This window comes from Canis lupus, chromosome 27, assembly GCF_011100685.1.
Source record: "Canis lupus familiaris isolate Mischka breed German Shepherd chromosome 27, alternate assembly UU_Cfam_GSD_1.0, whole genome shotgun sequence".
NCBI classification, from domain to species: domain Eukaryota; kingdom Metazoa; phylum Chordata; class Mammalia; order Carnivora; family Canidae; genus Canis; species Canis lupus.
The window spans coordinates 25,630,111-25,645,430 of NC_049248.1; the positions used below are offsets into that span (position 1 = coordinate 25,630,111).

At 37.4% G+C, this 15,320-nt stretch overlaps 1 protein-coding gene across 2 annotated transcripts in view; it reads right to left on the reverse strand.

Annotated features, from left to right (window-relative positions):
- The window catches only part of ITPR2 (inositol 1,4,5-trisphosphate receptor type 2), a 472,751-nt gene that overhangs the window by 358,262 nt on the left and 99,169 nt on the right, over positions 1–15,320 (reverse strand). For both annotated transcript variants that reach the window (XM_038577122.1, XM_038577123.1), the window contains exons 8-9: positions 15,148–15,294; positions 11,038–11,133 (exon numbers count right to left, since the gene is read on the reverse strand). In XM_038577122.1, the coding sequence (XP_038433050.1) occupies positions 11,038–11,133; positions 15,148–15,294 (243 nt within the window). The remainder of the gene's footprint in view (positions 1–11,037; positions 11,134–15,147; positions 15,295–15,320) is intronic.

Here is a 15,320-nt window from a genome sequence, read left to right on the forward strand (position 1 = left end):
AAAGACAATGTTGCTTTCTGAAATTCAGTCTCCACATATTCACCCAGTTGGGGTCACTCATTTCAATGCCTAAGTCAATCCCTAAGGGAAGTCTGGGACTGGACTCCAGGCTCTGCCCTGGAAAAAGATACCCAAGGGCTTTAGGAAAGGTCTTCTAACCTTGGAACTCAGGGTCCTCCTCTGTTAAATAAGAAGTCTATGATCAAAGCCTAATCATACTAAATGTATGTAATTAAATTTTATACATTCATGTCTTTGGCAACAATACTAAAGATGGTGCTATCAATTAGATTTTGCTTCATCTTGTGCCTCTCCGACTGTAATGTGTTTTTTTAAATAATTAATATGGAGTTATTGCTTCAGTAAACTCACGAAAGTGATAATAATAATGAGGATAAAAAGGAGGAAGAGGAGGGAAAGAAGGAGGAAGAGGAAGAGAAGCCACCCGAATATACCTATGCCTATATCAGTTCACCAATATTAACTGAAGACCAAATAAATATATGCTTTAATGTATGTTTTAATTATACTGCTGCTTTCCTTCTCTGAATATAATAAGAGTGGTAATATAAAAGTAACTAGACTAAGGATGAACCAAAAAAATATTATTTCTAAAGAAGGGGGGGAAAAAAAAAGAAAAAAAAAAGAAGGGGGAAAAAGACATGATCATGTAAAGATTCCTAAATCTTTTAGGACTTTAAAAGAAATATTTCCTTACCTTAAAAATAAATTATAAGTCTGGCATTAGAGAGAGAGATCTAACATGCTATTCAATCATTTATTCAATAAACATTAATAGAACATCTATAATGGGCAAAGCATTGTGCCATATGGTATTTTAGCAAAGACAAAGAGAATATGGTCCCTGACTATAAGACCTTACAATCTAGAAGGGAAAATAAGTTAATAATAAATACAGTTAGCTGTAACATAAAATAGAATGTGACAAGAGATATAAGAATGAATAATTTATGAATAATACAGGTCAGAGGAAGGAGGGATCTGTGTAGGCAATTTTATTCAAGAATTATTCATAGAGAAGGTAACATCTGAGATAAGCCTTGAAGGATGGGTATAATCATAACTGGCAGAGAAAGAAAGGAGTGAAGAAGACACGTAGTACAGAGGAAGTGAATGCCACACAGGTGAGAAAATGAGACTTGTTCAGAGAAGACTCTTAAGTGTCATTTTTGGAATACTTCTTATATGCTTTTAAAGGTTAATTCATTTTCCTTACAATTATCCTATTAGAAGGGATTCTTTTCTTTTTTTAAAGATTTATTTATTTGAGAGAGAGTGCATGCAGGTACATGGAGGGGAGGGGCAGAAGGAGAGGGAGAGAATCTCAAGCAGACTCCCTTGCTGAGCGTGAAGCTGGGTGTGTGTGTGGGGGGGGGGGGGCTCCACACAGGGTGTCATGACACAGGGCTCCATCTCTCGACCTTGAGATCATGACCTTAGCTGAAATCCAAGTTGGATGCTTAACCAACTGGGCCACCCAAGTGCCCCCTATTAGAAGGGATTCTTCACCCCACTTTACAGATAAGGCCTCTGGGGCATATCAAGTGAAGTCTTCTGAAGTGCAAAGCCACACCACTGGTGAATGGTAGGCTTACTCAGAAGCCCAAGTCTGATGATACCAACGCTACATCCTTCAGTTACCATGTTACTTCCCTCCTTCCCTCCTGCCTCCATAAAGAGGAGGGGTGGGATCCAAAGTGGGATCCAAGCCAGCCCAGACCAATGGGGCTTTTAAACCATAGCCTAATGGGTTTACATCTTCAGAAAGATTTTGAATATCACTGGGGAACTGTTTGCAAAACCACTGCATTAAAAATCCTCAACTGGCCATGGTGAGTAGGAGATAGAGATAGAGAATGAACGAGGCAAAGTAACCAAGCACAGTAGTTCAAGTAAAAAGTAGCAGAGCCCTGACAAAAATAATCGTGCTGAATATAAAGGAAAAAGCAGATCAGAAGATGTTACAGAGAGAGTCAATAGAATTGTAATGTGTAAACTGAGACAGAAAAATATGTTTGTCATCCTCTCAAGTTTTTAACACTGAATTGAGAAAATGCACTGTTATGGGGAAAACAATTTAATCTAAAAAAAAAAACAATTTAATCTTAGACATATTTATTAAGCCTCAGTGGCAGTGGGATATTCGAGATAAAATTCCTGACCCACTGCAACTGTGGGAGTGAGTACCAGGAAGAGAATATGAAGAGCAAAGACGCAGTACTAACCTCTGAAGGGAGTTCTCATTCGAATGGCCAAAGAGGGCTCGAAAGGAGTCAATTAGAAAATGTCACAAGTCAGAATAGAAAAGTGGCAGAGAAAGAGAGACAGAGATCATCAACACTTAGGCAGTGAAAACCATGACTGCACCACAATCAAATGAAAGACAATTCCATCTTTCCACCTAACAAAATAGCAAGAAGCAGACAGAACATTTCTAATATACACTCATTTTCTTAAAACAAAAATGTTGGGGATCCCTGGGTGGCTCAGTGGTTTAGCGCCTGCCTTCTGCCTGCCCAGGGTGTGATCCTGGAGACCCAGGATCGAGTCCCACAACAGGCTCCCGGCATGGAGCCTGCTTCTCCCTCTGCCTGTGTCTCTACCTCTCTCTCTCTCTTTCTCTCTCTCAGTCTTATGAACAAATAAATGAAAAATTTTTAAATGTTACTTTTTTATTATGAAATGTGTTTTGATCAATTTTTATTATATAACATTAAAATCATCACTTATACATTTTTAAATCATTATATATGTTCTTTTTTCCAATGCCTGGCATTTCAGAGACAATCTATTATTCTGACAAGTCTAAAAAAGAAAAGAAGGGGAAAATAACCCTTATTAAATGCTTATATGTGCCAGGCACAATTTATATTGTAATATATAACGTATGTGTGTGTGCGCGCGCAGAGCGTCTGGTATGTATCTTCTTCCATTGTATTTGTTTATATATACATATACATACATAAACATGCAAACCATAAACGACGGCTGACACAGTTAATGGAAAATTAAACATAAGGATACATAAAACTACAACCCAAGCATTCATAAGATTCTATACTGGTGTACAGGTTCTTGAGTACTAAGTTTTTAACTAATTAATTAAATCCGAAGTCTGTTGCATAGTTAGGAAATAAGTGTTTACTGCCATCTGGTGGAAATCTGGCCTATCTACAAACAAATAAATTAGCTGTCTCTGGAAGGGTAATGATCAAATCTTTAATGCATAAAATGATTTGCATTACTCGGTCTCTCTTGTTCTGGGAAGGATCATTATTGCTTTAAGAATACCCAAAGAAAGAAAATGTAGAAGCAGGGGATCAGAAATTGTGATATGTGATTTACAATTGCTCCCATGACTATGGAAGAACAGTTTACTGAGACTCCCATATTATTCCACTCAAAATATGATAAAATTATCCCCCCCACCCCCATTGATATGGTTGGGAACTCTCTTGCACCAATAAGGCGATACAAGTAAAAGATCTAGGGCAATGAGTGTGCTTACAACCATGCTGTGTATTAAATGCAAACATACATGACTATTTCCATTCTTTCCTCTCATGTTACCTTCTTTTTTGTATGGACCACAGAAACTGACATCACAGGAAGGCAGCCTAACAATACGGTACTGTAAATGTACTGTAACGCATTATCTGACAAAGCCACAAATGGCTTCATTCTCTAATTCACAATTAAATACTTTGTTCCACGTTTTGTCGATGAGCTTCTAGCATTGTGTGATTCTCAAAAATAAATTTTGAATTCCCTAAAACAAAATAGCACTATATTTATAGTGCTATTCTTAAATAGCTGGCAGTTTATGTGTTTTGTCTCTATAATTAGACTATAGAAGCTTCCACGAATAAAATGGTCTAATTTCCTTTGGATAGTGTCCCCTACATTTCTACACAAGCAATAGCCTCATTATATTTTTTCTGAAAAACTTAACCACCCTCTAAGTACTGGTTAAAATAGAATATCAGGTTTAGGAGGTGCATGTATAAGTAAAATTGTGAGGGTTTGTTTTTTTTCTCATTTGTGCTTATATTTAAGATTGCAGCCCTTGAAACTCACTGTGAGATTTACTGTGGTCATCGATAGATGTTAATAATTTAAACATTACACAAAATCAGTTATCTCAGATGTAGGTGTATGCTGAAAGTAATTGCAAAGGAGATGTCTCAGTGACTGGATTAATATTCTCTTCTACACTGCAAACTCCCAAAGGATAAGGACCAAGTGTTAATCACCTTTGTTTGTTTCAAAATAGTGCTTCCACCTAGTAGGCAGTTGACAAATGATGGTGTAACATAGGTTAGGGTTTCTCAACATAGGTTGGCCTTACTGGCATTTGGAACCAGACCATCCTTTGTTGTAGTGGCTGCCCTGTGCATGGATGCTTAGCTGCATCCCTAGCCTCTACCCACTAGATGCCAGTAGCTCCCTCTCCCCCGTCTGACAATAAAAATGTCTCCAGACATTGTCAAGTCTCCCCTGGCCAAGTGGATCACCCTAGGCTGAGAATCAATGGTATAGATGAAGCCCCACAAATCTAGCATCGAACCCAAAGACTATCATTATCTTGTTTTGAACTTTGGACAAAGTAAATCACCTCTCTGAACCTGGGCTTCTTTTTTTCTGTAAAGTGAAATGACTGGATGTATAGCCTCAGTCTTTCTCTCTCCAATTCATCCATTAGATTATGTAGTATTTACTGAATATAGATTAAATATTAGACACTATTCCATGTACCCAGTGGTGAACCCTTATATCCCCCCGCCAAAAAAAACCTAGCTTATAAAGAAATATCAGTGCTAAAAAAAAATGTTTTTAAAAAATAATTAATAAATAAATAAATAAGAAATATCAGTGCTAAATAAAAATTATAATCATAATAATAGTAGGAGTAGTGATGGTAATAATAACACTACTCCATATTTTCTGTTCCCTTCTCAATGGAAGTGAAGGGACTTAATAGTTATTGGATATATTTTATGTGCAAGATGCTGAACACTCCATATCTTAATTCTAAAATAATCCCATGTAATATATATTATCATCTTTTTTACACACAAGGGAACAGAGATTCAGAGAGGTTAAATATTTGCTTTAAGTCAGACAGATTGTGAGTAGTATATATGAGATTTTTTTCCCTACCACACTAGCTTTCTTTGCCACACTGGCCAATAGAAACACCATATATTCAAAGGCAATTCAAGAAATTGGAATAATCCAATTTACCAGAAATGCCTCAAGCACATGAAAGTAATATTTCAAATTATCAATTTGTATATTGAGAATAGAAAGGCTGAGGGAAAAGAGTAACACATTGCCAGGAACTTCCTCTAATGAAAAAACAGCTCTGTTCTCAGTTTTTTTTTTTTTAATATACCTTTAAAAACCTATCTTGAAAAAATAAAAATAAAATAAAAATAAATAAAAACCTATCTTGTATGACGTTTTTTTTTTAATTAATGTTCCTCCTCCTTCATAGCCCTGATATGAAAAGTCAGTTCACCCCTACTTCCGCTTCCTGGCTTCCTCATCATTCCTCCACCCCCTGGATTCTGGCTTCCACTAAAAATGCTCTCAATCACAAATGACTGTGTTCTTGCCAAATGCTGTAAATACATTTTGTTCCTGACCTTTTCGGTAGCACTCTCCTTTTTGAAACTCTATCCTCCCTTGCTTGACATTTGTGATTCAGCCCTTTGGATTTTCCAGTTGCTTTTCTAACTTCTCAGGCTCCCCGTCTGTTGTCCACCCTTAAAAGATGATGTTCCCCACAGCTCCACCTTCAAACATCTTCTCACTCTTTTTGTACTGCCTGGTGATGTCAGCCATGCTAATGCTGACCAGCCAGACAATCCCCAAAGATGTGAATCCTGTACCTATCAGGCGTTTTCACCTGGACATTCTACAGCACCTCCAATTAGACATACTCAAAACTGAATGGATTATTTCCCCATCAATGCTGCACCTCTTCCCATTTTCTCTAAATTGGAGAATGACATCACCAGTTCTCCAAAGCCAGAATCTTCCAACTCCTTAACCTTTAACATTTATGGATTACAACTCCATTGTTTCCATGTCCTAAAAATGTCTTCTCCACTCACCCTTCTTGCCATTACCAATGCCACTCCCTTGGTTCAAGTCCTCAAAATATTCTAGAGGTATTAGACTTTTGTCACCTACCTGGGCTCCCTATCTCTAAGGTGATCCCTTCCAGTTGCTTTTACAAAGGCTCCAGAGCAGCTCTGCCAACTGGATCTTTCCCTGTGATGATGGAAACGTTCTATAATGTGTGCTATCCAGGACAATGTAGTTATTGAGACACTTGAAATGTGACTAGTGTAACTGACAAACTGACTCTTCAAAAGTATTTATTTTAATTTAAATAACGAAAATGTGGCTAGTGACTACTGCATTAGCCAATGCAACTCCAGAGTGGTCATCTCCAAACATAAATTTATTTAGAACACAGCTCTTTAAAAATAAAACCAATTCTCCTTAGCTTAATATATATGGCCTGAAAAAAATCAGCTGCCCTACATCTCTGGTCGTACCACTCCCCTCCCACCTTCTAGCACCACTTCCAAACTCACACATATCCTATGTGTGATACACATATGTATTATCCATACAAAACTAGTTTGTACCCGGGCGCCTGGGTGGCTCGGTCAGTTAAATGTCTGCCTTCAGCTCAGGTCATGATCCCAGGGTCCTGGGATTAAGCCTGGAATCAGGCTCCCTCCTCAGTGGGGAACCTGCTTCTCCACCTCCCTTTGCCACTCCCCCTGCTTGTGTTCTCTCACACTCTCTCTGTCAAATAAATCAATCTTAAAAAAAAAAAAAAAAAACAACTAGTCTGTACAATACCACACACCTCTTTGCCTGTGCAAAAGCTATTCTCACTGCCCGAACATGCTTTCTCTCACTTCCCCACCTGCCTTACTCATCCACCAAGCAGCTCCTCCTCGGGCCTCCTCGCCATTCCTTAAACCTCTCTGGCACATTAGTGTTTCCCCATAAGCACACCACTATTCCTATTGCTATAATACATGTATCACACTGTACTGAGAGCTCTTTTAGGGCAGAAACTAGATTTTCTAGTGACATCGCTGTGTCTACCAAATGTTTACGTATAGCTGTCCAGCCTCAGCCTATAAGCTAACTACTTCAAATTTATTCCCATTACTAATTAGATCAAATTCAAACCTTCCAATCAAAATCTTCAAGCAAAGGAATCCCTCAATAATTTCTTTTAGAACTCCTTTCCTTGAATCAGGCCTCCCTCTTTTCATTGTCCACATATGATTTGGACAGTCCACAACCCTGTGTCTCCTTGACAACCTCTACAATGATTGTCCTTTTGTTTCTCTACCAACCTGTATCTGTTACTTTCTTGGAAAACCAGAAAAAAGTTCACCCCAAGCAAGAGCCTTCTTTGGATAATTTCATGCTGACCTACCTCCACCTGCACACATAATCAGCCTGACATGATCCTGTCTCCTGACCATCATGTGGCCACTTATAGTATACTGTCTTCCAAACTAGGAGGTCAATTCTTTTTTTTTTTTTTTTTTAAGATTTTATTTACTCATCAAAGACACAGAGAGAAGCAGAGGCATAGGCAGAGGGAGAAGCAGGCTCCATGCAGGGAGCCTGACGCAGGACTCGATCCCAGACCTCCAGGATCACACCCTGGGCTGAAGGCGGCGCTAAACCACTGAGCCACCAGGGCTGCCCTAAGAGGCGAGTTCTTTGAGGGCAGAAACTCACTCCTCTGCTTCCTTCTCTATAGCATTCCCTACCACATTGTGAATTTATCAGTCACCTAAAAAGCACATATGAAAGATGGTATGAAATCCTAAAGAGGGGGATCCCTGGGTGGCGCAGCGGTTTGGCGCCTGCCTTTGGCCCAGGGCGCGATCCTGGAGACCCGGGATCGAATCCCACATCAGGCTCCCGGTGCATGGAGCCTGCTTCTCCCTCTGCCTGTGTCTCTGCCTCTCTCTCTCTCTCTGTGACTATCATAAATAAATAAAAAATTAAAAAAAAAAAAAAAAAAAAGAAATCCTAAAGAGGATGTCTGTTGCTGCTATGAATTCCAAAAATAATTATTCCCAACTCTTGTATTTTCAACATCCTATGATGTATTTTATTTTTTAAGAAGTATCTAGATATTAAAGATAAAACTAAAAACTTCAATAAAAGTAAAGGACCTGTTCTCTCCTATGAATAAGGATATAATATAATATAAGAAAATGAATAAGGCTAGGAAGTTACAAATCCAAATGTTGGGAATGATTTGAAATTAAAGACCCGGGCATTTTTTAAAGCAAAATAAGAAAAGGATAAGCATTGTTTTTTTAACTGCCATCAGAGGCTAATTGCGACCTGTTGTGGTACTAGAACTAGAAATCAATTTTTTTATCAAGTGACAAGGACTACAATAACTGTGATTTTGCCACATTTATAGACACTTTCACATCAGTAGGACAAGCATCGTGAGATGTGACTGTACCAGGACCTTACCTGACCTTAGCTGACAAATGAAATATAAAACTTTAACCTATGGATGCCACTATTCTGAAGCTAAGATTTCTCTTGTACTGATAAAATAGTACACAGAAGCACCCATTGTATTTTATGAGTTAAAATCAGTAGAAAATAAGTTCCTAGCTTTCCATTTTCAGAGATGTATTTAATACTTAATTCTCCTTCTCTCACCTTGCCATAAAAAAAGATGTTATCTCAAGTATTAAAGGTCAAAGAAAAGATCCTACAAGTATACCAGACTCTTTAATGGACAAAATAGCATCTGACATTTAAAGTCATATTCTCTAAAGACAGAATAGTCTTTTAAAAATCTTTTCAAGGAATGAACTGATTTCTATTTCTCAACTTTAAATAAATTCTTTTATGTATCAAGGTCTTGGATCTTCATCAAAGTTAATCATCAAAGTTAATTAACAGTTTAATTCTTAATCTAGGTATTTGAATGTATCAATGATACAAGTTTTAATTGCAGAAATTAACCAATTAATCATGTCAGTTGTCTATAGAATGTCAGTAGTAAAAACAGTCATTGATTGAAGTAAATTAAGAGTCACTAATATAAGATCCAAGATAATTTTGATGTTAATTTCTAATCTTTTATAAGACATCTAATAGGCTTTTCTAATTCTTATTTTAGATTAGATTCTCTACCTTACAGCTTAATTTTGCAGTGTCAAAGTGTTACTTTTCAAAAAAGTTACTTCAAAACATTCATGGTGCAAACAGCCCATAAATTGCAAAGCTATATTTCATTTATTTGAAGAGATTCATAAATAATAAGTCAGATATTTATAAAAGTAAGAGTAATCTCTATTTCTCACAATAAATTTAACCATGCCAGCATCACTTACTGGATGTTTACCACATTATGCCAAGCACTTTACCTCACTTAATTCTCTTAATATTGTTAGTATATAAATGTTGTGATTATTCCCATTTTCCAGAGGAAGAAATTGGATTTTAGAGAGATTAATATGCCCAAACATGACTCCAAATGCCACTCGGATACAAATCACAAAATCTTCTTCCTATCTTCTAAGCTTACAGAATCCTAAAGAGCTTTCTTATATTCATTCATTCATTCAAAAGACATTCATCAAATGCTTTCTAAGTCCCAGGCACCACCCTAGATGTGGGACACCACCCACTGTGAACAGAGTGGTGATCCAAAAATAAACAAAAAACAAAAGAATCCTTGCCTTCAGAGAGCAGACATTCTGAAAGAGAATGTCAAGGGAAAAAAATGTACAGTAAGTCAAATAGTGGAAAGTACTATGAGGACAACTGTCACAGATTAATAGGATGCAGAGGGTAATGGTGTTGAGTGCTGGTTGAGACAGGGATCAGCATGTTTACAGAAACTTCCTGTTTCCCACACCTTTTTCTCATCACTTCCGCATCCTCACTTCCTTATCCTCCCTCACATCCAAAGCCAAAAGTGAGATAATTAATACTAAAAATTCTAAGGCCAAATTCTGGTTTTGAATCCCAGAAAAAGCCCTAAGTTGAAAAATAGAGTTGAAGAGAGTAGAATGAATGGACATTTTTTTTCATCTAAAAAACAAATATTTTCAAAATTATTTTTACATTAGATAACCAAACTTTAATTAAGTCATTTCTAAAACTTCTATGCTGTTACTTCTATCCACCCTTCAAATCTACCAATTGTCAACATGCTTTGACATAAAAAGAAAAGATTTTATTTGTTTTTACCATTTTTATTAACAGTTTTAGGACAGTTCAGTGTCTTAGGAATAAACACCTTTCTTCTCCAATGGTTTGAACGATAAAAGCCACCCACTAGTGAGACTAGTCTCCGTGAAGATGACCTGAAACTATCAAGGCTCTACGATACCAACAATGAGTTGGTCATTTCTCCAATGCACACATTCTGAAAGGGCGAAGCTAAATAAAAAAGTTTAGGATGAATCGCATCCATATGCAAATCAGATACTCTACTGCACTCGACTTTAAAGTAAACCAACCACCAGTGTTCTGTTATCGTTGTTTTAATTTTTTTAAAGATATATTTATTTATTTTAGAGGGAGAGAGAGAGAGCACACACGTGCATGCGAGTGAACATGTTGGGGGGCGGGGCAGAGGGAGAGAGAAAATCTCAAGTATACTCCTCACTGAGCACAGAGCCCAGTGTGGAGCTCAATCTCACAACCCATGAGATCATGACTTGAGCCAAAATCACAAGTCAGACGCTTAACTTACTGAGCCACCTAGGTGCCACTTGTTGTTTTAATGTTTAAGACAAAAATTATTGAAAGGCTTCAATTAATATTCACATCTTAAGAATAATTGATATGCCAATCCAGATCATAATAGGCAATAATCAAATTTAGTATAATCACCTACAAATACAGCACCTTTCGGAGAACCTAACTGCTTATTTCACTATTTCAGAGTCAAAGATTTAATAGCACTATATCCATGAGTCTTACCTCTGCAGCTAAATAGTTCCCAGTTGCAAGGTGCTTAAATCTGAACAAGCTGTTCCATTGTCCAGCACCCCCGCGGCATGGGTCATGATGAACTACCTACAGACGAAAAGAGCAACAATAATAAAGCACAAAATATCGTCATGTTACTGGCAAGAAGGTGCCAACAGTTTACACAAAGTGCTCGCCTGTTAACGCTAACTTGCCAAATCCAATATATGTTTTCATGAAAGGACAACATGGCAGAAAAACAAATTTTCCCGCAAATTAGCAAGAGACATAACAGTTAACCCACTGTGTGCACGCGTGATGCTCATGTCTTAAGTGTGTAAATACAGTCTTACTCCAAAAGACAGGTTTCCCAGGCTGAAAATGGAAATACTGAGGGGTTCTCCCCCATTTGTTACTCAAATATTTATTCAACAAATCGTAGTAAAAGCTTATTATACACCAGGGACTCTGAGGCAATAGGATCACAGCAATGAGTAAGACTGGAGCTTTCAATAAATGAGATTTGGCAAGTGCCAGGAGGATATAAACAGAGCGCATGACTGGGTAACTAGGGAAGGCTTCTTTAGATGTGGTGATTAGCACAGGCCACTCCAAGATGACATGTGAGCTGAAACCTGCAGGTATAGAATGAATAGTCACATAAGAGATGGGAAGATAGCATTCCAGGCAGAGAGAATCACATATGCCAAGGCCTGGAGCTCTCAACTAACTTAATTTTCCACATGTGCTTTGTTACTAATACCATGTCCTTTGATACCCATTCTTGGATTTGGCCTTGCCCTAGATGCTGAGCCACTAGGCTCACTAAGAATAAAAGAAGATGCTCTGCAGCAGCAGGTTATGCCAGGTGGGTTGGTGCAGAGGCAAGGCCTACATTTTAAAGTCTGAGGATGACTGTGTTTGAGTCCCAGCTCTGTCAGTCACAATGGGATGATCACAGCAAGGAACTGAACATCTTCAAGCCAGTTTCATCATGTTACAAAATGATTTTAACTCATAGGATTTTTTTGAAGATTAAGTACTAGGAGAACTTTTCATTGTTCTCCCCAACCAGTTATCTTCTTTTTGTTAATACTAATCATGCTTGGCCTTCTGCCCCAGCCTCAGATTCTGTGTGTTGCTATATATAAATTTCTAATACTTTTGCTAGACTCTAGAATCTGGGTCTTCCCCTAATCTGATAGTTCCAATAACAGAATAATTATGAAAATACTTCAAAGTGGATGAAGTCTTAAAAAAAAAAAAAATTCTCCCTGTGACCAAAAACCTACCCATCATCCTACAAGGCTAAGTTCTCAAATCAAACTTCTTCCACAAATCTTTTGCTAATCACACTGGCTACACTCTGACTCCTTTGGGGAAGGAATAGATACGTTTGACACTGTTCAAATCTATTGGTTGCCTCACATGCATACACATTTCGTACACAACTGATGGAGGTTAACAAATGGCTTGAAGCTCATCACAGACCCCAGACTAAGAACTCCTATCCTATACACTAGTAGGTCTAGCAACACCAGTACAGCTCTCTAGGAGACAAGAGGAGATACAGAAAGAAGGGTGTTTTCATCCATCACAGTGATTTTGGCAGGATGTTATTGGCATGATCCAGCATTAGGTAAGATACTCTATATCCTGCAAGTCACAGGGGAGTTGAGCATATGCTGGACATTGTGTGTGGCACTCAGGACCCACCTCACCCTTCCAAGTGCTCCTCTTTCTGTATCACAGGGGTGGGAAGCCTCACCGGCATGGTTCTCAAGTCATTCCATTAGGGTGGAAAGCAGAGAAAAGTAGAAGGAAGGCTTCCTCTTTGGTTCCAGTAAAGGGGTGGCAGCTGCCTAGTGCAGGCTCCTGCAAGATGGTGTAGGTGCTTCCTAAAGCACAGAAGACACCTGAGGGCTCAAGGAGTAACTTTTAGCATTGCCAGATAAGACCATGTTCCCTATCCTAGTTTTGCCTGTCCAGTCCTTCCAGTAACATTGAGAGCTAATTTCCTACACCAAATACCTCTTTGCTTGAAGCACGTTGGCCACCCAGACTGATGAAGCACAGCCCACCTCATTCAAACCTCCTACAGAAAGGAGCCTACCACAAATATAAATTGGTAATATGTTCACATATTAAAAAGTCTTCATATCAAGTCAAAGGCTGATAATTGAAGAGAAATTCACTATGGGGAGGGAAGCTTAAATGAATTTGAGGCATTATTTCAGAATTATTAAATAACGGATTCATTCTCTCCATTTTGATCACTTGGTGGGTTATAGCAGTTAGAGTATTTTCAACTACATGTTTTGTTGGAAAGGATTACAATGCAATGATACAGCAAAATCTAGAAAACTAATAGTAAATATATGCGAGAAGAGTCACAATTCTTTTAAAAGACTTATCATATAGACATAAACACGTGACTTAAATATCATATAGGCATAAACACATGAAATGAAGGGAACTCACTGTATAGGAAGTCACTATATGACTTTTTTATTACTGCATTTCATTAATAAAACTTTAAAATTATACCTCACATTATTGCCATCCCTATATCTCTTTAATTTTTTAGAGTACAATGATAAGAGATCTACGGTGTGAAAAATACATATTTTAATTATGTATTTATTTGGGAGCTGCTTGTTTTATTTCAGTCTTAACCCTGGTAAGAGACATTATCAGGTAGACTTCTGGGAAGAATATCACATAGCTTTGGTGATGGTTGTTTTTTCTGAGACTTTCTCAGTTCTCTATAAACGTATCCTCTTGAAGGATAAGATCTCTTCTGAATGCTAAAGACTGTCTCCAACATGTAGCAGGGTTTCAAGATAGAAAATATGCTTTTTGTACTATTTTCTCTATTCTAAGCCATGTCAAAACTTAGAGAATTATTTTCATGTTACAATTATAATTAAGGCTCAGCTCATTAGCATAAACATCACACTTCCTCATTTTCTGTTTCAATAGTCTGTAATTTGTGCTGTTATCCCTATTTCAATATGTTTATTTCCTTCTTTTTTTAATCATGTACAAATAAGCGTGTTCTGTTATTACTTCCCCTAATGCAGGATACTCAAGGAGCACATTTACCACTGATCTTTCATTTTCCTATACTTGTATACAATGTTTTCTGATCCTGGTCTCCTACCACTTCTTCAAATCCAAATGTACTCATTCAAGATGGATACAACTATCATACCTTCTACAGTAACTATTTACATGTTGAAACATAATATTTTACGATATTTATTATACATTGTTTCCTTTTGTTTTTTTCTAAATTGAAATATAGGGATTTTATTAATATTCAATCATGTAAATCTATAAATAATATTACTATGACTTTGATATTAAAGGAAGTGTCACAAAACATATGCTGTAAAAGGGGAGTGATGGATTTAAAATGGTTGAGAACCACTGCTATAGGCCTGGATGTCCATTAAATCAGGATGGAACTTATCAAATGCTGGCTTATTCATAGGTAATTATGTCTATCTTAGCCCTTCCAATGTATAAAAACATCCCTTAAAGAAAAATTCATACCTTACATTTTCCGAATTACCATATTGGCAATGCTTAAGAAATACTTTTTAAAGGATGGATGAATTCCTTTTTTTTTTTTTTTTTAAAGATTTTGTTTGTTTATTCATGAGAGACACAGAGAGAGAGAGGTAGAGACAGGAAGAGGAAGAAGTAGACTCCCTGCTGGGAGTCCGAGGCAGGACTCAATCCCAGGACCCCAGGATCACACCCTGAACCAAAGGCAGAAGCCCAACCACTGAGCCACCCAGGTGTCCCACCTGCATACTGATCAGTCTTGACAATATTTCACAATTAATTTTTTAAAAGGAACATCTATATATTCTCTTATTAGATGAGAGACAGAGAGAGAGAGAGACAGGAAAAGAGATGCTCCAGAGAGGATAGGTAAAGGAAGTAGTAACATTTCAAATTGATTATAGTAATGAAGAGGTACAAGTTCATTCACAAATATCATTGTTTTATGGATTTATCCTAAATGATGCCTATAACAATAAATTAATCAGCCTGGTAAATCTTTTCTTTCTTATATAAGTATTTACTCAAGTCCAAAAAATATTTACACACCTCTATTTCCCAGAGCGCTTTAGAACTGGTAGCAGAAGTGGCTGATTGACGCAAGGTTGTCCGAAGGAAAATGTGCTGTTTTTTCTCATATTCATCACAAGTCAGAAACTTCTCTTGTTCTGCATGGAACAACCTAACAACATCACCCTAGGAAAACAGGAAAAGAACACTGT